The 25,737-nt window shown below is 43.3% G+C and overlaps 1 protein-coding gene across 1 annotated transcript in view; it reads right to left on the minus strand.

The window, feature by feature from the left end:
* Positions 1-25,737, minus strand: part of EXD3 (exonuclease 3'-5' domain containing 3) — a 292,624-nt gene that overhangs the window by 219,801 nt on the left and 47,086 nt on the right. Inside the window, 2 exon segments of the mRNA XM_075716908.1 lie at positions 4,376-4,415; positions 4,417-4,489. Of these exon segments, the coding sequence (XP_075573023.1) occupies positions 4,376-4,415; positions 4,417-4,489 (113 nt within the window).

Genomic DNA, 25,737 nt, shown 5'->3' on the forward strand with positions numbered 1-25,737 from the left:
AATTGACAGCATCGACTTTCAACCCTGACCAGTGGGGAAACCTGACTTTTCCTAGTTCTAGGCCATTGCCCTGATGGGTAAGTTTTTGGGTTTTGTTATTGTTTTCATAAACATACAGATACTACTGCTGTTTATTATCCTTCCCACCCCCTGTAACTTTTACCTTCTTTTCTTTTTCAATTGGTGTTATTCATGTGCATTTCTGGTAGATTTAAAAATAATTGTTAGCATTTCAGAAATGCCTTCAGATTTTAAATGAGGACTCCATAATACTGCATTCTGTAAAGACCTTAAATAAGAAATAATTTCTGTCCCACAGAGTATTGTAAAGGCATTTAAGGAACTTACTCCCCACCCCATGCCTGTTGCAAGCCCAGACAAAGGACAATAAAAATGTGAAACAGAGGAGAAGGAATGAAATAACCACAGAAAGGTGCATCTGGCTGGGAAGACGAGGTGCTTGTGCAGGTAGCCAGCATGGAGCTGCGGATTTTTTTCATATCAAGACTGTTAAAGAGTTACACACTGATTTTTACATGATATAGTAAAAGTATAAAAAGTATATAAAAAGTATATAAAAGTATAAGTATAAAAAGCATAAACTACACTGAAAGATGTGTTACAAATAAAACCACCACATCAGCCAGTATGCGTATGTGGTCAGAGCGGCCAGATTTCAGTAGTACACAATTTGCTTCCAGAAAGTCTTCACCAATTACTTCCACAACTCTAGCCTAAAAACCTGAACATTAAACCAACATACTCCTCCTTTAATTCTAGAGCTTACACTCATATTCAAGTTTCATCCCAACTTCGCCAAAACGTAGCCTTAAGTAAATACTATTTTGACTTTGAGTACACTGGGCACCTGCAAAGATAGTCACGCTGCAGAAATTACTGACAGTAGCCTTTTTCAGAGATAAAAGTCAGGGGAAAGGCTGAAAGAATCCTGTGGTGTCAGTTAATTCAGGAAAAACACAATCCTACAAAATATTATTTTCTTACACTATGAGCAACTGCTGAAATTTCAGGGTAAGTTTTAAGTTTACCACTAAGCTGGACTCTGACTTGAATTTTACCCCAAACCCTCCAATGACCCAAACAGAGAAGTCTTGGAGGTGTTTCAATTCCACACTAATTTACAAGCAGATGTGCTTAGTTGACTTGGAGGTGGGGCTCAAACATAGAGTACAATTCAACATGAGCAGCATCAACTTGAAACAAGGAGGACAGGTGTAATTGCTGTGGTGGCTGATAGTCTTTCCATCCCCCTCCTTCCATTCCCAAGTACAAAGCAGTCCTCTTGCTGCTGGACACAACCTACTAGGAGGTAGCTTTGGCATATCTCAGGCCAAAGAACAATAGGATGGCTTCCAAAATACCTACCGGAAAATGCAGAGTGAGAACACAGTAATGCAGACAGGGCTCTATCTGTGTGCATACTCACATCCAGAAAGACTAACCTAGGTGCTCAGCCTTACAAGCAAAGCATTCAGGCTAGATGTATAAGGAAAATTAAGCCTCAAATATTGAAAAGTTGTTTCGCCGTCAAGTTAGACTCACGATATTCTGTCATATCCAGTTGTACAGGATTATACAGTGATCTTGAGAGGTGTTTCAGTGATTGCTTATCATCTCTTAAGAGCCAATCTTTGCAGGCTTTTGCTATCAAAAACAAACCAAAATGAAACTCCCATCTTAAAGTTGGTGAGAATACTAAAGCTATACTGAAAAAAATAAAATCAAATAGCTGTTTTAAGAAATGGTTAAAGAAAGGTTACAGAGCAGACAGGTCTGAAAATGTTATCTAAATATTGTAATGCAGCTTTTAAACAAAACCAGTAATACAAGAAAAAGATTACAGTTCAGTTAAGAAAAAGATTACAGTTCAGTTCTGAGCCTTTTCTTGGAGAGAGGTACAGAACCATATTCAGCAAAGGTGATTCATTTAAAGGTGAGGTCTCCACCTTATTTATTCCTCCTTCTTTAAGGCATCACAGATAGCGTTTCCCTCATCACTGCCCTACCCTGAAGACCTGACAGAAACCTCTGACTCTGGCATGCCAGACAACAGTCACTTCCTTCCCCTGTGGCCAGACACATCACCCTGGGGTGCTGTGGTCCAGAGAGCATCCCCAGTTGTTTCCTTGGTTTAAGGCTCCACAACCTGTCAGTGCAGCAGCCTCTTTACTAAACATCAGCCCTTTTTCTTCTTTTTCGCCTTTTTTTTATGTTAAGGTGCTTCTTCTAAAGCGGAATTTTGATTATTGAAGTACTTGATTATAAAGGGAAGGGAAGAAAATCCTCAGTAACTTGCTGTCAGGCACAGCCTACAGATCAAACCGGCTTGTGCATGAATCCCAGCGGTTTGCACTCATGCTGCCTCCAAAGTTTTTATGCGAGATGTGTGTTTTTCCCGTTGTGCTGCCGTGATTGTTCAGCTGGGCTGGGTGATGGATGATGGAGAAGGTTGTGTCTGGAAATGTGCTCCAAAGCCGACAGGAAGCTGAGGGGGCCTTTGCCAGCACTTCCTTCCTGCATACAAGGGGAGGACAGAATGGGAGAAACCTTGGCTGTCTCTTACCCTGAGAAAAGTGCTACCCTTCTAGCTGGATTACAGTAAAAATATTTTAATCTTTCACAAGATGATAATATCCTTCCTCTCTAAGTATAGCTACAGTGGTAGCAAGGCTTAGATAATAAAATGAACCAACAATGTAAAACTTACTAGGTGGCTACAGAGGGCTGATGCTGGAAGCTGAACAAATGGAGGTCCAAACTTTAAGATCTCTACCTTCAGTCAAGATATAAATCATCAGTGGATCAGAAACGTTTAACCCAGTATCTTGACTCCAAGAGTAACAAGTACTAAGCACTTCAACAGAAGGTGTAAAATCCACACAAGTAGTACATTGGAAATGTGTCCCTCTTGACGGCTTCATTCCTGTGCCTGTTTTAGAGAGTTAGTCTAAACTCAAAACGTAACATTTATTACCCCTACAAAAAAAAATCACGCTGGAATGAGCAATCTATGAATATTCTAACCATGCAATCCACACATTTCTCATGAGTACCCAGGATGATTTGTGTTATGGAGACTTTTCTTGAATGACTTTTTCCAAAGACCCAGTCTCTAGGTCCTTTTGTGGATGATTCATGAATCTGCATGACATCCTGACGTGTAATCATCATCTGCTCACAGTAATAAAAACACACACAGAGTATTAAAGAATAGATATTCCATGTTACCACAGGAATTTTCAAAAAATTTTCCATTCTTGAACTCCCAGATTCAAACCCATAGACAACAGCAAGATCTTTAGTGTAGGCAGGTGTTCAGAACCCTAGACTCACCAACCTGCTCTTCCTACAGCCATGTGGACTGTGACAGCAAGAGCATGGCACAAGGGTGGTGGCTCTGAGGACCACTTTCCTTGCTATCCCAGCAAGAGGATATCCTAGCAATCCCCTCAGGCAGATATTGTCTGGATCAGTTTGCCCAAGCAAGTCTGAAAAAGGGAGGTCTCAAGTCTCAAGACTCTTGACAACAAAAGAAAAATCCCCAAACCTGTGAGCAGACAGCTCTCATAATAGCCTCTATTTCTGAAAAAGGAATCAGACAAAAAGACCTCACCCATTTACAAAGAGTAGGCAACAATGGAAACTGTCAAAAAATAGCCCTCGCGTCAGAACTAAGAATGCCCCTTTACACATCCAAAAAAGCACACAGCTGAGCAGGAGCCTGGGAGGCTGTCAGGCACTGCTTCTGACTTACACGCCTCCCAGGCCCTTCTCCTTTGCAGAAACTGCCAGAAGACTAGATGATACTGAATTCCAATAACGAAAGACGGGGATGGAAGAGGAGAGGAAATTTATGGCAGGACTGAGCCAGAATAAGTAACAAACGCCTGTCCATTCAATCTCTCCAGCAAGGACCGTAACACTGAAACTTCATGGGACATACAAGAAAATGGTATGTGTGTGCATCTTCCCGGGGCCTTACTTTATAGGGTAATTACAAAAGCAATTAATGAAAAAACTATACTATGGATGAAATCTGAATGAGTTGTGTAACGCACAGCAATAAAAATCATGTGTTCTTCTGAGTTGGTGAGAAGTTATAAACACAGTTGTTATAAAACGTTTCAACCTGGAATACAGTTCTAAGAACACTGATATCTAGATGTGGACCAGGAAACCTCAAAGATCCAGTAACCTTCATGGCATGCAATTTAGCATTGAATTCACAGGTTTTGCATTCACTCTATTTGTGACTCAGCATTCTCTTCCAATAGCACTAAAGAAAATAAATGGAAAGCAAATCACGCTGAAGGAACAGAGGATAGGCAAATACTCAGACAAGCAGAAAACTCACCAGTGGGCTGATCACTTGAGTCACTGTCCTGATTCATCCTCCCAAAGGTGGCACCAAATCAGAATGCTGAGCTTAGTGGTCTACAGCTCAGAGTTGGTAGCCAAGCTCTTGTTTCTGAAAATTAAAAATGTAGTGTTACTATCAAACTATAGGAACTTCACCCTGTGTGACCAAGGAAGTACCTTCTGTGTAGTCTGTTGCCTTTGTATCTAAGCAAGATAGTGGAGAAACTGTGTGCATATACAACTTAGTGTAGAAGTCCTAGTACATTGCCTGAAGATCAGAGAGCTAAATGGTGAATCGGTGAATTAAGTCAACCATGAAACATTGAAAACTGGAATCTGAAATCTCATGCAAGTTAAAATGACATATAGTTAAAACATCTGTATTCCTGGAATAGGTCAAGATTAGCTTTCAGATTTCATTTGCACAAACAGGAGTCTCCAACACTGTTTACTTGATTAACCAAACAAAAAAACCAGACCTATCTAACTTCCAAACTGGACAAACAGTCCATGTGCAAGTATGTTTTTGCCATAGCTAAACAGCTCATCCTCTTTGCTTGCTTGCCCTTCCACTCATCACATCTTAACTGTGGTAGAGTTGGGAACAGAACCCATGTCTCCCAAATCCCAGTCCAGTGCCTTAACCACCACATCCTTCCTGCTGAATCACATTGCAGAATTGTTTATCAGGAAGGAAATTCCCCCTCGAGAGTACTCACTCTGAGTGTGCTGGTGGAACACAAATGCTTAGAAAAATACAAATGGACTAGCAATAACAACAAGTGATTTAAGTCACTGTACAACAGGCTAAAGGTATACACCAGTATATTGTTTTTTGTTGTTAGCAGCAATATAAGTAAGGCACCATTGAGCATGACATTACACAGAACAAGCAGTGCATCCGGATGTCCTCAGAGTAATAGCCTCTTCCTCTTCTAAAGATGATATGTAACTTTGAAAACATCTATCCCACATTTAGCATTAGGTGTATGTCACTCAGAGGGGGATTCAAGAGGTTTATATTCTTACCAGGCACCATGAAGGTCACCTTTGGTAGCATCTCATGCCAAGCTGCTAAGTGCAAGCAGCTGTACTATGTGATCTAGCAGGTCAGAATTAACCTCAAAATGTTGTACTAGCTTTCTTTAAGGTCTTTAGCCAAACAAACAAACCCCAAACAAACAAGCAAACCCCAAACAAACAAAAAACCCCCAAACAAACAAAAAACCCCCAAACAAACAAACAAAAAAAAAAGGGGCAAGCAGGGCTGTGGGGAAGCTACCAAAAGTGGAACAAATATGTTTCAGCCTAAATGCAGTTTACCCCATTAGTTGCCTAGAAAACAAAAAGGGTTGTAATTCATCCGTGATCTGTCACAGGATGCAAATGCACTGAAATGGCAAGTTCGTGGTCCAGGGCTCTGAAGAATTTGGCTCTGCTCAGCCGCTGGGCAAAAGAGAAGAATTTCCCACCTGCAAGCAATGGCTTTACAGGTTGTGTCCCACAAGACCCCACCACAGTAACCAACACAAACATGCACTTGGGCAGATTCCCAGAACTCTGACAAGACACTCCCTTTCAAACGTCATTGTATAGAAATTCCAGCAAGACTGACTCTTGAGGGGCAGGGAACCAAACCCTCAATCACAACATCCTGGTGTCATGTCCATAGATCTAGAGCAGCTTTTAAACAGCACATCAGATAGGGCTAGCTGTCTCCAGCAAGCCTCCTTGAGAGCAGACCCAAGGGAGACATCCTCAGCCGCTGCTGCACAGGGCTGCCATGGGGCCATGGGACAGCTAAGGGCCAAGTCCATCCCACAGATACAGGCAGGGCCCCATGGGCTCTGCTGAACACACCAGCCCCATGGGAGGGCAGTCTTCTCCCCAGAGGAACCTGATCTGAGGGCAGCCATCCCACCATGCACCCATGTGAACACCTGTAAGCTTCTGTTCCCTATGACCATCTCCTCTGTTTGCTTGTTAAGCAAAGACTGATGCCCACTGATCCCCAATCATGCCAGAAGCACCTCTCAAAGCAAACACAGGGAGTATCGGTGCTGCTCTGGAGACACAAAGCCCCTCCAAGGGCACTTTGTGCAGGATCCATCTATCATCGGCATCTCACCTGACCATCTGGGCTCCCTGTCTGATCAGTGGAGATACAGAGGCATCTCTAGGGAGCTCACCCAAACACAGATTACTTGAAGAAGATATCTGTGGAGTAACCCGTGTCTCTCTGGGTGTCCAGAGAGCCTCGATGGCAACCTCAGATGAAGGTATCTATGTCCAACCAGCTGAATCCCAGCTGAATCCCACCCTCTGTCATTACTTTACCCCAGAGCTGAACACACTGGCTTTGCTGTTCCACAGCACATCGCGAAACACATCAGAAAGTGTCAGGCAAAGCACTGGTATCAAAGAAAGTCAAATACCACTGCTTTAAAGTTTGGTATTTTGACTCTATCATCTACTCATTCTTCCTGTATTACTTTAATTACCTACAGTTTTTGTATTTATCTTAACATATCTACACAGATACAAGAGTCAGATGGAGTCAGACTCTTCTCAGTGGTGCCCATTGACAGGACAAGAGGCAATGGGTATGAACTGAAATACAGGATATCACGTTTAAACATTAGGGGAAAAAACCACTTTCCCCCCCCCAGTGTATGAGTGATCAAACACTGGAAGAGGCTGTCCAGAGAGGCTGTAGAGTCTCCATCCTGACTGGACACAGTCCTGAGTGACCTGCTGTAACTGACCCTGCTCTGAGCATCGGGTTGGAGTGGGCGGTCTCCAGAGGTCCCCTCCAACCTCAACTATTCTGCAATTCTGTAGTATGCTTGAAGACTGTATATTAAAATACAGCAGGGGTAATTTCCAGAGAAACTGTCATGCTATCCCCAGTCTGTTCCCTGTTCTTCACCCTACCAGGAATCACTGGTAGAATACCTGCAGAATACCTGCACCAGTTTTGTTCTGCACCGCTTTGCAGTTTTTCACATCACTGGCATCAGACACATCCAATAACTTACTAAAGTGAAAGTTTCTTGCCAGAAGACACTTTGAGGCACTACTTCCATTGTTTTGAACAGTAAAAGAAAGTCACAATTTCTCCTCAAGGCTACTTTCAACCTTGACATTATCTAAAAACCCTCAAGCCTTGATTTTTTACATCATACAGGAGTAATTTAGGAATTACTATTAAATGTAATTCAATTGTTCTTCACTAAAAAGGCTATTCCCTCATTCCTTGCCTGCTATTTTTGTGGTCAGGATCAAGCTTGCGGTTTTTTCCTATTAGGTCAGCCCAACTTACGTCTAAATCAAGTGTGTCCAGAGGGAGAATGTAACTCCACATCTTCAGTCCTGCAGGATGTTGTGATCAGTTTATGGTGGTGAATAATGGCACATTAGAAGGTAATTGCTGTTATGGTTGTCTTCTGCTTGGTTCAAAGCATTCCCCATATACAAACCCAGCACACAGCTAAAGAAAAATGCTTCTGCAAAGAGCTGCCAAACTGATGCTCCAAGGACTTCTGATTTTTCTCCAGAGCAGGTGTGGGCACTGTTGAGCTCTTAATCTGGGGACTAGTGCCATACAGGAGTATTTTGCTTCATATTTAAGAAAAATGAGCTAATGATTGTACCCAGTCATCCTGAATAATGCACATGGTCTCAAGCAAAAAGAATGAGTGTATAGCAAATGTCTGACCTCCCCTGCCTGCAGTTCACTACTGCCCCAAAGGTGAAGTAACATTCAGGTGGATGGGGAGGCTTTTTCACCTGACTCTGTAAACAGAATTCAGGGTCCTGCTTCCTCAGTAACAGCTGAGGCCACAGCCACCACCAGACAGGGAACTGGAGGCCACCAGTTTCCTTTTAAGCATTTCAGTTCAGGCAGGGCCATCACGGGGCTGGAGCAAAGAAGAGACTTCTGAACCCTCAGCTTCAGAGCCACGCTGAGAAAAGCAGTAAATCTCTCTCCTGATATTTTGTTAACCCTCTGCAGGGTCAACTCCTGTGCTGTTACCCCAAGACCTGCCATAGCTGGTGCTTTCCTTAAAGCCTAGCAGCTGGATGAATAGACTGCATAAAAAATCTTCTCTCTCCTCATAAAATGCCACCAAAACAAAAAAGCAGGTTTCTATTCCGCTTGGTTATGGCAAAATATTTGAAAATGTGAAGTGAGAGTAATTTAAAGTTTTAGAAACAAGACAAATACTAGGAAGCAATGTTTATTTGTAGTCTTCTCCATACTGTGATTTTTAAGCCTATCTCACATTTTTGCAACCTGCTTTTTATTTCTTTATTGTTACAGAACATACAGGCACACGCAGCAGAAGATATCCAGTATTACAGATCCCTCTGCAGAAAAAAGAAAGAGTGAGGAGTATGGGTGAAGGAGCTGTAGTCCCAGAATTCCTAACAAAAGCATTATCTGAAGACCATGGGTGTCTTTTCATTGACATTTACAGACTTTGGGTCCTGTATTTAAACCCAATTCAGCAGCCCTAGGGTCAGATTTGGCTTTTAGGCTCCCATCAGCCATAAACCCAGCACTTAATGAAGCATAATGCACGAGCTAAGCTACACCACCCAAAATCTCTGCTCCACTCTTGAATCATGGCATCTTAGACTTCAGTTTGTCACATATTATCTACATACCAAGCCTATTTACAAGCAATCTCAGTAGCCTATGTTATTTCAAAGTGGGAAAAAGTGACAAAGAGGCCTGTGGCCTCTTCATACCAAAAGCTGAAATGCAAATAGCAGTTCCACCTATTTTTACAGTCTTTCCTTTATCACATAAATCTTTAACTACCCAGAAATAGCAACTTCACTTCTCTATGATAAGGATATAGAAAAAAAGCCCTGACACCAGAAAAAAAAAAAAAAAAGAAAAAAAAAAGAAAAGGAAAGGAAAAAGAAAAGGCAGCAGAAGCTGTCAGCCAGTGCCTGCCAGCAACACTGCATCTGTGCAAAGAGCCACAGGCAACCTCAGCTCTTCACCACCATCCCAAAGCAGGCAGGGCTCCATCGGACCCTGTGGGATGGCTGACAAGCTCCTGTCTGGGCAGGGCTGCACAGCACTGGTAGGAACGTTGGCACAGCAGAAGCCAACGCTCAAGTGTGTTACTAGGAACAGCCTAAGACAAGACCCTGAAGCTAAAAGCCGCCTTCTGTATCGATTAATTTTAATTGGGTCCATTCTGAGAAGGCATTCTTTCTCCGCTTCTATTTAATAGAATTTTTATTAAATTATTAGTGATTTTTGATCATTTAAGGGAGTCATTTGATCATTTCATACCATTATTATCATAAGACGACTCATTGGAACCGCAGAAGGCTCAAAACAGAACAAATACAGCAGAAACCAGTAGAGCTATGCAGTTCTAATGTACAACTTCCACCTCATTAGTTCTGACATTAAAACTAGAAAGCAGCTGACAAAATATCAACAGATGTCTATCAAAGTCTGTTGGATTATCAAGGCTATCCCCCTCAGCATGGTGAAACCCGGCCACTTGACAAGAATGTATTGTGAATGGAAGTTCCTGTCCAGGTTTCTAACATCAATAAGAAAATCGTTGTAACACCAAGGGCATAAATAAAACCTGAACCTGTGGAGAAAGCCCTGTACACCAGAGAACATGTCTTCCTGCATGCATGCTGAGTGTCCAGCACATCATTGGCATCAACAGGATACCAAGAATAAAACAATCGTCGTATGCATATACCAACCACGTGGAGCAATATTTGAAACAAAGAAGTTCACACCCAGCCTTTTATAACCTATAGCCGACTGTGCAAATCACAAGCCAGCAGCTAATTTCTGTATGTTTTACTTCTGACAGTAGAGGTGACCCTACATTATAAAAGCAGCAACTTCAAATGGCTGGGTTACTGTTTCCCTTCCAGCCAGGATGAAGAGTTTACCAGCAGCATCTGACTGAAGTTAATGCAGCAACACACTACTTCATTCAGTTTGCAGCAGTACAGTGAGGACGGTTATTCTAGAGGGTGGGTGGGGACAATCTAACAGAACTTCTTGCAGTGAGATGAGTCCTCCTTTCCAAAGGAGCGAAAAAAGAAAAAAAAAAAAAAAAATCACAGCTTGGACTTCAGTTTCTGAAAGCCCAGGAAGACCTTTAAATGTGATGCTTCAGTGATTTCTGCCCCAAAGCTCTCCGGTTGGAGGGACACCGTGACTCCCAAGGCATGTGTGAGTCAGAGGAAAGCAGCCCAGGCACACGCACAGGGTATTTGCTTATTAGGGCATTTGGTAAGAATAACGTTTGCCCTTTCTTCTTGTAGATCTTAACAGTCACAGATAGGTAGGACTAAATAAATTCTTTACATGGTTCCTAAGCATCCCTGCAACCTTCCAGAGTTACTTGGGAGACAGTTTGCTACCTACCTTCCTGGAAGCCAATTGCAACAAAGCATCTAAGAGGCTCATTGCATCAAGAGAAAAGAAAAACTGGCAGCAGCCCTCTCTGTCACCACACTGCTGGCTCTGAGCATCTTCTAAAAGGCTCCCAGAATGACACCCCTCATCACCTGCAAACCTCCACTCCCACCAAGAGGCTCCTGCAGGCCGACAGCACACACAGATACAAACTTGCCTACATATCCAAGCGTGGGACTACAGCTGCTGATTGCTGCCTTTTCTTATTTCCCCCCACCTTCTTGAAGTATGTGTGAAGCCCTCCTACTCTGCCAGCAACATGAATGGGTACCACTCCACAGACCAAGCTCTCCCAGCTCATCTCACTTTTTATGCCTCAGTCACATTCAGTGTCTTGGAAAACTCATCCTGGCAATAACCAGCACAACTAAAGTCACTGCTAAAACTCAGGGAAAGGCTTCGAGGGTGTTTCTTGGTGTCCGAGGTGGTTCTCTCGCAGTGCTCCAGCCACAGGAAAGGATGTTGGCTCAAGAACACAAGGTGCTGCCGTTCACACCTGCTTTTCCCTTTGGAGGCCGAGAGTGAGTTTATTTGATGGTCTCTGGCACCCTCTGCTGACTAACCACCACAGACCTGTCCATCCCTGCAAGCCCATCCAGCACCCATGGCATGCACAGAAGTTTCAGGCTGGAATGGCCATACCCCACTAATGTACTCCACATCTCCTTTAATCCATCATCCTTTAGATGAACATTTAATAACTTAAAATTTCTTTTGGCCAGATATTTCTGTAAAATTACACTAATCACAGATGTCCCTTCTTCCCCTTGGTCTGCTCCAGTAACTGAGCACTCCATGTAAAGGAAGGCGCCCTACACTCCTATCTCTGGTGTTACCTAATACCCCTTGTATTTCTCATCCTTTCCACCTACCAACAACCCCCAGCACCTTGCATCCAGCATCTATCCTCTCCCTTCTTTCTGAAAAGGTATGTACTAGGGAGGTGACCTAAACTCCAATAGTAATTTCGAGAATGCAAAGGGCAATAAACCAAAGCACAATGTTCCTGCTCAGGTATCAGTTGGGGATAACAGAGTCTATCATCCCTGGAAGGGAACCATCCGAACCCTTACAGTCCCACACTTTTGATGCACAATTCCCTCAACAGTCCTCACCCCACACTTGTTGCACAGCATCTGTAGCATTGCAACCCCTCCATGTCCCTGAACTGGGTAGGAGGACCAGGGGGTGGAGGAGCAGCAGCAGCAGCAGTGCATGGAAGCCAGAGCTGTGCCTGGCAGGAGGGCTCTGTGCCACCCCCTTCCACCAGTGCAACCTGGCACTGATGAAGAAAAGGGAAGACATCATCTCACACACCTCTGCCATGTACCCCAGCACCAGTCCTGCAACGTGTCCAACGCATGGTGTCTCACACAAAGGCATATGGATACATTGAGATGCTTGAACATGATCAGTGACACCCAAACTCTCTGTACGCAGCAGACACCACAAAAGCAAAGGGGTTTGTTTAACTGAATCTCTAACACGACACATACTGACCCTGCTGTGTTGTGCTTGAAGATTCTTGTGGAACAATGAACACCAAGAACAGAGAATATTCTGTGTAAAGGCAACAGCAAAACAGAAACCTAATCTTCTGAGATGTGTTAACTTTAGAGATTGATTTTCAGCCTTGTTACCATCTGCATTTTTCTGCTTCTTGTTTTTTCTTTATTCCTGTGAAGAACAAGCCCTGCTTGACAGTTAGCATATGCTGGGTAAACCAAAAGACAGCTTGCAGGCTGAATAGACACTTACACCAGTACTTTCTAAATGCTATTTTAAACACATGCAGGTTGTACTTAACCTACCGAAGGATCATTCCACCTCCATTCATTCAGTAGAAAGAATCCCAAAGGATCATTCCACCTCCAAACCAGCACCTTAAAAAAAACTAAGGCAGCTTTGGAAATATGCAATGCAGAATTTCAACCAGAATCAAAGTATAACAAAAAGTTCTCAGCTAATAGAAAAACACATCAGGGTGAACACACTACAAATTTAATTCCAATTTGTTGGCCACTACTGAAAAAACCACTATAATATAAAAAAAAAATTGAAAAACTTTAAAAAGCCAGGGAACTAAATAATCAAGATGATCGTAATAGTAACATGTAAATCCTTTTTACTAGGAGATACAATGTAGTTACTTTAAGTGCTGACAATTCAGTATCTCTTGAACTCTCTCTCAAATTAAAAAAAAAAAGCTTACTTTGCTTTCTTTTTTCCAATCCTAGAATAGCCTTGTGTTAACACTGTAAGCACACCACCCCTGGAGACTCAATATGTGACTTTACTACTTCCCAAAACACAGCCAGGGCTCTGTTTCATTCTGACTTTGTAAGGCACTTTGTCTGCTTCCCAGCATTTTGATTTCAAGTTCAGGCACCACTGTTAAGCAATGAACCTAGCATTATTAACATCTGTTCAGTGCTCTGTGACAGAGTGTTTGAACGTTTTCTGCTGGATTGCTGAGGAAGCTTTATCATCTTGCATAAACTTATTCATTTCTTTTTTTAAAATGCATTAACCATCCTCCAGAATCTGACACCTCTAAAAGGCTTTGATGGACAGGCTCTGGCAAATGTAGCTGTGGCAGCTGAAGACACTGCTCTTGCCAGCTGTTCGTCCCACCTTGCTCTGCCAGGAGACAGCACAGCTGGCTGGAAGTCTGCACGCCTGATGCCTCAGCGTTCAATTTTGGCATGTTAATGTGAACAGCGGGTGAAAGTATTTGTGCGAAACTGCTGGGCTCTGAGCTAGAGAAATTGAGATACAAGGACACATTCCTTCTGCAGCACTAATAAACAGTGGGGGACAGTCATCTCCTAAATTATTGCAGCTGTTTGGCCAGCAGACATGAGTCACAGCACTAACACACACAGATCATCAATGCATGTAGGAACATGATCTGAACTCTTACCTCCTGCTGAATACTTCACTTTGGGGGTTGCTCCTAAGGGATCACGAAGAGATCACTTCAGCCAGATCTACACTACAAAGTTTTGGAAGTGAAATTATGTTGGTGAAAGTGCAGTAAAAACAATCACTTCCTGACTGACAGATGCTCAAGCAAACTCCCAGACAAAACAGATATAATTTTAAGAATCATGGCATTTACAGGAGGAGGGAGGGAGGGAGGGAATTAAGTTTGTCTTTGACAAAACCACTTTTTTTTCTTTTTTTTTTTAAGAGTTGAAGCTTTCCTTCTCCTGAGGGCTCTGCTTGAATAGCTCAAAAACTAATAATAGCTCAACACTAAACACGTAAGCCTTTACAGGACAGATGAATAATTTCAGCAATCCAGTAAATTTTGTCCATCTTGATGTACTTCCCTTGCTAATCTCCCTTTCCATTCACTCAAAGGAGCTTAAACTCTGCCGTGTTGATTTCTCCTTGATTACTTTCACTCCAGACCATGTCTACACGCTACTAGAATCAAAGCAGAATAATCCAAGGATTTCCTCTCAAATCAACATTTCATCTGTTATCCCTGTTAGCAAATCCCTCAGATCCCAACTGTCTGCAGCTCCTCATCTTCCATCCTTGACCGTAGTTACTAACAGTCTGCCCACACCCAGAGTGGAGCCAGCAGCTCTGCAGCTTGCACACGTTTCAGGCAACACTCAAGTTTATGGGCAAGTTCCTTTTCTGTCTCCCAAAGGCACTGCTATTACACCTTGTCAACATTTCCAGAATTCAGGAGTCCCACAAGCTATTGGTATTTTAATTTCCAGGTTATCTTATCAGGCTTGACCTAGATTTTCTTCATGGTTTTTTCTCACCTGAGATCTGATACACCTTGTCAACAACAAGAAGCTACCTGGTTTAGTAAGTTTTGTCTCTTGTTTCTGTTGGTCTTTTACCCACATCATTACCTATGGGTCCTCCCATCTCCTTCAGGGAATTCCCACATTCCTTCAGGGAATATCCTCTTTGTTAAATGCTGTGACAGAAAGCAGCAAGGAAGGAGGAATGCTGGATGACATGGAGGATGGAGAGGCCGGAGCTGCAGCAATCAGAAATCAACTGCCAACATCTGGTAACAACTGAAAAGCTGGAGGAAACACTGGCTTTGCTGTGGCTGAAGATCCTGACTACTACTTGAACTATAAATTAAGGGATGACCGATTACTGGCTTGAGACTTTGACCAGTAGATCTCTTTATAATACAAGATCAAATCTTACAATGCACTGGTGGGCTTGTTTGCCCGCTCTCTGTCCTGAACAATTTCACCTATTGGCACCTAAGGGACTGACACCCCCATATCAATCCTTCAGGGTAAGGGTTCTCACTGTTTCTTTCTGAACAAGTTTTATCTTCACTGTCATCACCAGATGACATCAAGGTCAATTAAGGCTGCTCAAAGTCAACTAAGTCTTTGTCAAGCTTTTAGAGCATGAAGCGAGTAATTCCACCACGTTCTCCTTGTAGGCTTTCTCATGCTTGTACCCACAGCACGAGAAACAGCATCCTCCTGGAGTGCAGGGATAACGTCAAATCCCACAAAGTTAAAACAAAGTTGAGTCGCATTATTCACCACACACTGTGCCCTGAATTTTTATCTCTTCCCAAGCCATATCAGTGTTACCTACACCATACCTGATAATAAACTGCTTTCAAAACTCCTTTGGGGAGAGCTCTTCTTCACCCTTTATCTAAGAACAAGCTTAGAGAAGGTCTTCCTCAGAAAGCAGGCTTTGAATGCAGTGGTTAAGCCATCACTAGGATTAAAAAGGTCATCTTTGGTGGAATAATGGCTTTCACATGGGACATCAGTTTGTAATCAAGTGATGATATTGTCCAAAACAAGGAGAGTTTTGAAGTCGGTGTTCTGTTCTCCTCTCAGCACTCCTAGAAGGCTGGTACCAAGAAACCACTCCTGAAACTCCTGGTTTTTCCATATGACTGGAAGGTGGGTCTTCAATAACCTTCTCATTGCCTTTCTGTTCTTATTATGATAAACAAGCAAGGGCTTTACTTTCCAGCCTCTTCCTGCATCACCACCCAGCAAATGGGTCAGACTGTCTCAGGGGAACAGAGTGCCCAAGTTCAAAGGCTCAGATTAATTTTCAGAAGCATTTTGAGCAGCACCATGCACAGTCACTGTGAAACTGTCTGCTCAGATCAGGAGATCTCAATAGTTACAGAGGCCTCTACCAGGTCTCTACCATTACCTTCAGAAGAAGTTGAGAAAAATGCTGTATTAGCCAGCTTTTGGACTGTTACACATCCATAAACAGTATTATTAACCTGAAAGGCATGTGTTTTTCTCAGTATGATTAATTAGTTGCAGTTATAGTTGCAATAATCATGGTCTAATTTTTCAGAAGGTACTACAGGTTATGCATAGTTTTAACCACCTTTTGAAAGACCTTTAAGTAATCATGAATTGACCCATAAAATAATACAAATATTAGAACCAACATATTATTCTCCTTTAGGCATGGGCAGGAATATCTGATTTATGTCTGCCAAATTATTTGGCATCTGAACAACTGGCAACAAATTCAAAGTGAGACAGCAAAGGTGTGGGCAACCGCTGGAAAGATTGGGATTCTTTCCCTTTTCATTTCAACATGAAATGCCATGTCTACTCTGGGATGTTATAATCTAATTCACTTGTTCACAGGGCAGCAAGTTAGCTACGTCAAGATAGTGTACATTTGCACTGCTTTGCCACAATGCCATAAAGTACCTCTCTTATTAAGCATTATGTACGCACAAGTCCACACTTGATCAAAGTAACCACTGGAGAGAGATCTCACCCTGTAGTGCTCTCCCGCAAAGCTCTCCGCTCTGTGAGTTTGCAGATACATACCAGAAATTGCAAGGTCTGAAAAGCAAGCTAAAAGGGAACCATGACTTCTTGTTTGGCATCACCAATTCAGCCAGCACCACTGCCATGCTGCTGGCAGGCATCGTGGAGGCAATGCTGTGGGATACCTGCTTACGGTCGTCAGTAAAAAGATGAGGATGCTGCATGCTCCTATCAAGATCAGCAGAACTGATGCATGTCTCAGCTGCAGAGTGATCAGCTCTTCAAAACCCCAAAGAGGTTGCATGCTGTACGGGACCAGCATTGTGCATTGTCCAAAGGATGCATGATAACAGAAGTGCTGGGTGCGTTGGCTGACAGTCGCAGCAGAAGGGTGCTCTGCTGCATCTGCTTGCCTCTCCATTGTTTGCATTGCATCTTTTTCAATGGCCACACACTTTCTTGTAAGTTTTTAAAACTGTCTTTAAAGCTGGTAAGAATGGTCCTAAATATCATTCCTTCCTCCACTTCTGTGCCTTAATGGCCCTCCACACTGGGAAGCTAGGCAGTCATGTTATTTAACTATTTATCCTGGCTTTATTTTCCCTGCATGCTGTCTCAAGAAAGGTGCTCAGCAGTCAGCATGCATTAGCTCAGAGAAAAAGTCCCCTCACTCCCTTTGTCAGTGGAAGACATCTCCGCCTCCCTGAAGAGACTAAATTCTGGACTTTGACGGGTCAGATTTTACAGAAAATATATGAGGGTAGACATACATAACCCTGCTGCTGCCACCATAGCAGCCACAGGTCTGCAGCAGCAACACCTGAATCCAAAATGAGACAACCACCCAGGCACCGAAATGGCTTGCTGCAGCTTTGAGTGCTGCTGTTACAGTGCTACAGGAAGCTAGAAATGCACACGAGTATTTACTGCTCACGTGTGTTACCTGAGCAGCAGAGCGATGTCTCGTTTATCTAGTTTCCAGGCAATCGGTGTAGGGCAAAGCAAGGTAGAAAGCCATACGCACAGCTCTCCCTGGAGGGTAAGGCGAGACCACAGAAAACACGCAAGGGTCTTGCTAAACAAGAAAGGTGCTAGCTGAAAAGACACGCAACACTGCTGCTTGTAGCTGTCCCGTGTGTTCCTTGTCTTGTTTGAGGTACCTCTGGATTCAGTGATGAACTGACTACATCCCTTGCAGAAATGCAGTCCAGTTTGTTAAGGCTGTGTGTAACTGTGGGCTGTTGCAGTTCCTCTTCGGGGAATTCTTTCGGGCCAATGATGGAACTACGGTGCAGGAAAGTTGTTACTTAAACTCATTATTGGAGAGGAGATTTCTCACAGCCTGATGGCGGTTAAGGAAAACATTATTTGCTTAAAAACCAAGAAACTCTACAACAGAATAGGGTGCTGCTGCAATGGGCAGAAGCAGAGGTGTAGCACTTCAAAACACATCCCTGTGAATCTTAAAGAAAAAAAGACCTCTTGGGAAGTGGGATTTTCCACCCCAACAAGGATGACATGCTGCACACTGAGAAAACCACTAACTTTGTTCACATACAGGGCTGGATGGACACAATGCCCTTTAGGAAGAACTGCAACATTCCCCCCCATGCAGGTAAGCCTGACTGCACAAACACTCCTCGCCGTGCCCCTCAGCTTCTCCAAAGCCTTCCAGGACACAAAAAGGAAATCTGAGGCGACATGCTGAAAATGGAAAATTGCAACCTCCTAAAAATTATTAATCACTTAAAATGCTGAAACAATACCCTTTGTCAAAGCTGTGGGTGGTGAAGTTGGCATAGTTACTGAAGAGAAACTTGATCTTCACTCGTATGAAACCATGAAGCGGCACCCTGTGCTGATGACCTGAATCTCTTTCAAGGTACTTTCGCCACCTCCTTCAGTCTAAGAGTTTGTGGAAAACAGGAAGACAGAAACAGCCTGGGACAACAGCATCCTGAACCAGAAACACCACGTGGGTGCAGCAGGAGGAAAGCTGTTCATTGACAGTAACTGAAGTTTGCTTGCTATTTACTGGGAGGAAAAACATCTTTTAGAACACTGCGCATCCCTCTAGGAAGCTATAACAGAAATTTAGCAAGTAAGGCACTAACATGCGACTCCACAAACTTCCATGAGACCTGCAAGCAGCAGGCGTCAGTTGTAAATGCTTTTGCTGTCCTTCTGCGACTTCCCTGCCTCCCACGGCATCAAGCCCCACACTGGTGTGTAAAGGAGAATTACACTCCAAAGAGGCCCTGAGAGGCACAGTGTCTGTGCCCAGATAAGATCTTTAAAGCACTGGGTTGCAGCTATGTTTGTACATTTTAATTAATCTTAAGAAAGGCAGTAACAGCTCATTTTCTTGAGGGTTGGGGCAAACTCACAGCCCAGCCATTTTAAGAGAGGAACACTGAGAAAATAAACACTGGTATCTGAGACCAAGGCATTTCTGACCTATGCTTAAATCAGCCTTCGCAGCTTTATCGCTGTTTCCCCTGATGCCTGGGATGCTGAATGCATTGTCTTCCCCTGCCCGGATGAGGAAGGATGCTGACGCATGGCACAGCCTACCCACTTTGTCACACTCAGCAAATGAAGAGGAAGCTTGCAAAGGCAAGATCAATAACTGGAAGAGACAGACGCAGTTTTGTCCCAATGCTGGACAGTTAAACCTGATGCATGATCCCCCTGTGAATTTAAAATGCTTGATACATACCATCTCTGGCCATGATTAAACATCTAATGACACACACTCTCTGACAGATTAGAAGTATTTGTTCTGTGGTCACAAAACACTACAAAGAATGAAAAGCCTCCAAGAAAAAAAAAAAAACAAAACCAACCCAGGAGGCTCAAAACATAAAAGTAACACTAAGAAATAAGTGGCTTCTAAGTGTTGGCTTAAAAGTGCAATGCAGCAACAGGACCATTTTAGGTGACTTCCATAAAAAAAGTTGTATTTGCTACAACATTATTTCTTATTACACAGAATGTGTTGTGTGTAATTATTTGTCAGTATTAGTATACAAAGGCAGATACCAATTAAAAAACAAGCAAACCATTGCAAGTGCAGCAGGATGTTAAATGTGTATTATTTCATGGCTAATATGGAACACTACAAAGTACTGAATGTTGATTTTATTTCTGTGTAACTCCTTGGTTTGGAGAAGATATAGACACTAGAATCAATGCTAACACCAGCATTTCAATATACTACTTGAATTCACTCTCTATTCATTATTGCTGTTTCAAATTGGATTTTACCATCTCAAAATCAGAATTGAGCCAAAGCCAGTGTAATACTGTACTTATGGCCACTGCAACACACTTTTTGAATTCCACTGTTTCATACCACTTACCTATCCATAATTAATAATCTCTTTACACAGATTCTCATTCTGGTCCAGTTCAGAGTCTGTGGGAAGGAATCTAACCTGGCAATGCTTGTCACAGAATAAAAATAAGAAAAAAGGAGCAAGGGAAAAGCTATAAAGAAAAGAGGACTGAGGATACCAGAATACATACACAAGAAAATATGCCTTTCCGAGTATAACTTACATTGCCTCACTCTGAATGCTCAGAACTAGTTCACAGGCAGCTAAGTTATAATTTTTTTTCTCAGATAACAAAAACTCAATTTAATGTGCTCAAGTAACCAGCTTGGAGACTTGGAACAGAGCTCTGGAGACCTCCGGCACTCCTCAGAAAAAGGAAAAGCACAGTACTAGCACGGAGGACGTGCCTGCTGCACTAACAGGCAGATGCCTTCAGAGCACTGTATGTTTAGTCATCTCTTTATCAAACCCTTAACTAATTAAACAATCCTCCTGTCAAAGAGGACAGTCATTGTTTGTGTGACCTATGCCCTGTAAACATAATGGGATAATCTGCCTTTCTCCTTTTTTTCTCCCTCAATTCTTCTAAACAGCTGGGGGATGCGCTGCCTGCTCTCCAGGAAGCCTCCGCTCATCTGTCATTCTTCTCTGCTCGCAGCACTCTGCTGCTGCATGCAGCATCAGAAGCCAAGCTTAAAACAATAACGTCTCAGATACATCAACAATCAATCTGATACCAGGCCATTAAAGAGTCTCCAGGCCTCTGAAGGGCTGAGTGAACAATTAGGAGGGAAAAAAAAAAGCCATTCTTGGATAGAATTGACAATTAAACCTATATTGATCTACAAATGGCAAAAGATGCTAAACCAAAAGTATTTCCGGTACCCTCTTTTGACTTCAGTACCAAGGAATCATAGAATCACAGAATCATAGAATGCTTTGGGTTGGAAGGGACCTTTAGAGGTCATCTAGCCCAACCCCCCTGCAGTGAGCAGGGACAGCTTTAACTAGATCAGGTTGCTCACAGCCCCATCCAACCTGACCTTGAATGTTGCCAGGGATGGGGCCTCTACCACCTCTCTGGGCAGCCTGTTCCAGTGCTTCACCACCGTCACTGTAAAAAATTTCTTCCTCATATCCAGTCTAAATCTATCCTCCTTTAGTTTAAAACCATTACTCCTTATCCTGTCACAACAGGCCTTGCTAAAAAGATTGTCCCCATCTTTCCTATGCGCCCCCTTTAAGTACTGGAAGGCCGCAATAAGGTCTCCCCGCAGCCTTCTCTTCTCCAGGCTGAACAACCCCAACTCTCTCAGCCTGGCCTCATAGGAGAGGTGCTCCAGCCCTCGGATCATTTTTGTGGCCCTCCTCTGGACCTGCTCCAACACTTCCATGTCCTTCTTGTGCTGAGAGCTCCAGAGCTGGATGCAGTACTCCAGGTGAGGTCTCACCAGAGAAGAGTAGAGGGGCAGAATCACCTCCCTCGAAAGAGCTTGCAAGAGAAGAGCGAGCTTGCAAATGATAAAGCTTTGATCAGATGGCATCAGGCTTGCTCTTACATCTGCACAGTTAGAGCAGGAAAAGCTGTTAACTGTTAAAGACTCAGAAAGTCACACCTACAAACATGATCTCCAGCCCCAGGTACCCAAGGGAACAGCTCATCTCAGAGTAACCTGGTGTGTGGACATGCCACGATTAACAGAAATTAGAGAGGGCAATTATTTTCTCATGTGAAATGAGGACAGTGTTTCTGTAGGTTGCAAAATCCAGAGGTTTGCTGGTACGTCCCTTCGCTGTATTCCCAACAGAGGGAGTGTCTCCCCCTTAGCAGTCTTCGGCGAAAGCACTCCGATCACCCCTGTCAAGCAGAGCTGCACAGCTCTGTTACCCCACAGACATAATCATGACAAAAGCCATGAGCCACAGCTCTCCTTCATGAAAGTTTCTCTTTTTCCTATTTACATCACCGGCAGCAATCTAGACTTATTTTCTATAGGAAATTCAGACTACCCAGTATTTGAAATTTTGAATTCAAATGCAGTAGCCTGCAACCAAAATGAATCACTTTTAAAACATGCAGATTTTGCAGAACTGTCATTCCCAGGAGAGAAGTGGAGAGCAAGCTGGGTGGGCAGCCCTTGCTCCCATCCCAGGTGTGGCTCCCCGAGCCCTGGGGATGCAGGCTGGGACAGTCCACTGCTGTCCTCCAGGGTGCTCAGGTGGCAATGGCCATGCATGGCTTCACTGACCGTAACTGGTGATAACCACAGTTTCATTTGGTATCAGGAGATTCAGGCGTATTTGCTGGTTTGACTAAGGAGGAAATGCGGTATTTCTGCATGAAAGGGGAGGAGGAGGAGGAGAAAGTGGGCAGTGGAAAGGGAAGGCTGAATAATACCCCAATGTGAAAACCGTTCAGTGCCCAACAAAAGAAAGCTCAAGGTGCTCTGCAGACTAACCCATCATCGGTGGTATTGTCAGAAATACCAGATTACCAAAATCTTAGCACAAGCAGGACAACTCTTTTCTTCTCCTGAGCAACTCCACTCCATCACAGACCAGCTTTGAGGAGAAACTCCCTCCTCTGCTCCTCCACAAAACACTCAAATGCCCACTTCAGGCGGTGATTCAATGACTACCTAGAGCCCTACTCCTGGCTAAGACGGAGAGCAAAACAACCTCACTCCATCACAGATCCATGGAGGCTAATAAAGCAGAAGTGTGAGATACTTAAGCAGTGCACACATTCTACCGAGGAACTCATGGCGGTATTCAGGTGTCCATCTGCCTGACTTCACTCAGCCCTACCTTGAAGGAGTTGTCAGCTGGCTTAAGGCTCCTCCAAAGAGGACATAACATCAATGTGTCCTGTGTCAAGGACAGAATGAAACCCAGGAGACACCATGTACAATACATAGCCTGTTTCTTTTTGCACCTCATCTAGGACATGGCAGGGAAAAAAATGCAAGACTGCTCTATTTTTAGCCTACCACCAAGAGAGACTTTATAGAGCCATGCTCAAATCTGAACAAGTTCCTCATCTCAATCCAAGTTAAACTCAGCAAGTGCAAAGAAGACATCCCAAATGGAATATATCTAAGGCAAAATGATGTTACCCTAGCAAAATTGCAAAAATTTCCGTATCTGTAACAAAACAACTAGCAATATGGGTCTTAAGGCTCTTTTTCCTGCTCTCTCCCTTTTTTGTTTTTTCCTTCCCTGGTGTTCCCTCCCCACCTCATCACTGCAGCTAAGTTTTAAACAATATACATGAAAAGCAGCTTTCAGTCTGTGCCTGGAGTAGCCAAGTTAATGAGGCCACATGGCATCCCAGGGCACTCCAGAGAGAAGGGTTCAAAATCCTTGTTAGTGCAGCCTGCATGGCTCTAAAAAATGTAAAACATTTCAAAGTGGCGAGCATTTCACTTTCTTTCTCCCCTGCTCTCCAAGTAAAAGAGCATTCAGGTTTCCAGACTCGTATTATGGAAAGAATGAAGTACTTCTGGAAAAAGTGAAAGACCGGTTTGCCTTTCTAAATTCAAAGATTTATAAATCAATGCAAATCTTTTTCAAAAGAAGCAGAACACTTCTGCAAGTTATACCACAGCAATCAAACAGTTGTTGTAGAAACAAGTACCTGTTTTTCCTGACCTACATTTTCAGGTTGGCAGGAAATCAAAGTTCATGTCAAATTACAGCAGATTTTGAACAGACTTGCATGCACCCTCCAATTTCAGCTAGCGAATCTGTTTGGGCCAGCGAGTTCATTTTTTGTGTGAAAGAAGGTACCGCTTTTTTAAATTACACATGCTCAATATTACATAAATGCATGCAGGTCATCTTTTTGTTGTAGTACTAAAAAGGGGAATTGATTTTCTGTAGAATTTGGTTCCACGAAAGACATTTTCCTCTCCTTGAACTGCTATATACATTACCTACTGTATTTATAATAAAAGCCATGTGGTTAAGCAGACACAACCACAAAAAGCAAACGAGCCTAGTTTTGTCCTAAAGGCCTTAATATGAAAAGGCTCCCCGGGTAACAGCAGCCTGCGTGGGTCTTATGTTTATATAAACAAACAGCAACCAACAAACAGGCATTTTCTTGGCTAAGTACAAGACAAGTACTTACAGACAAGACCGACAGACAAGTAGGCCATAGTTACAGCATCAGTCAAAGGAGAATGCTTTCATCTGCTTCACTCCTTACCCCAGCGCAAGAACGTCAGCTTCCTCCTTGACTAATTTTTTTCTGTGTTGGATTGTGTTTTACCTGTTTGAGAGTGCAGCCTGTTCCTGGATTTGGAATTTCGGAAGGGTCTCACCCATGCCAGGTGATGGAAACAGCTGATGTGGGCTGCAGAGACAGGAGGGCAGCTCTGCAGAGCATCAGGCCAGCACAGCCTTGCCAGACCTGCGCTGGACCTCAGAGCTGTGCCCACCTGCAGAAGGGCTTCTCAGGACCCAAGCTGGTTTGCGGGTGCAAGCAGTGCATCACCCAGCCCCTGAGCTCCCCAAATGCAGAGCACAGAGGAGCAGAGCAGGGACAGTGGCCTTGCATGGGGTCACCTCACATCTGGCACAGCAACAGCCTGGCCAGACTCTTCTCGTGCCCCTAAGCCACCCTTCCCTGCTCCCGGGAAGGCAGTGCAGAGACACTCAGACTCAAAATGGAAGCACTGTAAGATCAAACAGGGTTATGGTCCTGGCTCGCCATGGTGTGATGACGGCTGTACTGTTTCTAGACCTCAGCTGGCATGGCACTCTGCACAGGTTAATAATGACATCAAAGCAAGGCGCTCTCTGAATCTATGACATTAATAACAGCAATTTGACTATCACCTAACTTTCTCACTGTTATTTGCTCCCTATGCTGCCTTACTCTTATCTTACGACTGTACTCACAGTAAATGAGATTGTGCTGACAGACCCCAGATTGCACCCTACTCCTCTCCTTTGGGATTTGCACCTCTACAACAGAAAAGTCCATTGATCTGAGAGGAAACGGACACTGAAAGCCACAATGGTGGGACAGGATGAAGAAGAGCTTATGTTCATGAGGACTCAACTAGAGATCACAGCACCACAGTCAGCTTCAGAAATAAAACCAATCTTCCTATTACAGCAGGAGATTTTTTTCCCCCAAGACCACTAAAGTTACTATGCGGAAAGAAGTGCACCTCCCCATCTTGACCTCTGCAAGTTTTATTAGCTGCTTCAGTCATGAACCATCACACTCTGCTTTTGCAACTATCTGGTTTAACATAAGCTTTGAAAAACTGTGTGTGAAGGAAACACGTTTTAGGTTTCCTTTATTTTCATGCCCATTTTAAGATCTCTGTAGTTTCACAATGTCCATATTTCACTAAAATTAAAATCGCTGCATTGCAAAACACATCAAGACAAGAAGTTTCAATTACGCCTTTTTTAAAAAAAAAAACCAACATGTTTTTCACAATCGTGGCAGAAATTATTTAAAAATGCATCTTCTTCAGGCCAAGTTAAAAGTGTTCAAATACTCTGTGTATGCAAATCTCCAAGAATACATTGGTAAGGCGATTTCCCACCTATTCACATCCATGTGAATCAGAAATTACTGTCAAACATGTACGTTAACAGATGTATTTTTCTCATGCCATCTATACTAACCAGACCAAGCCTAAAAACCTCACGGTACCCTGCTGAATTCCAATCACAGACTGACATAAAGTATAAGGAGCCAGACATCCATTAGTGGGAATCTAAACAGCACTGTGTTTTGGGAACTGCTGTTTTTGCTTAC

The sequence above is a fragment of the Pelecanus crispus genome, chromosome 9, assembly GCF_030463565.1.
Source record: "Pelecanus crispus isolate bPelCri1 chromosome 9, bPelCri1.pri, whole genome shotgun sequence".
Taxonomy (NCBI): Eukaryota; Metazoa; Chordata; class Aves; order Pelecaniformes; family Pelecanidae; genus Pelecanus; species Pelecanus crispus.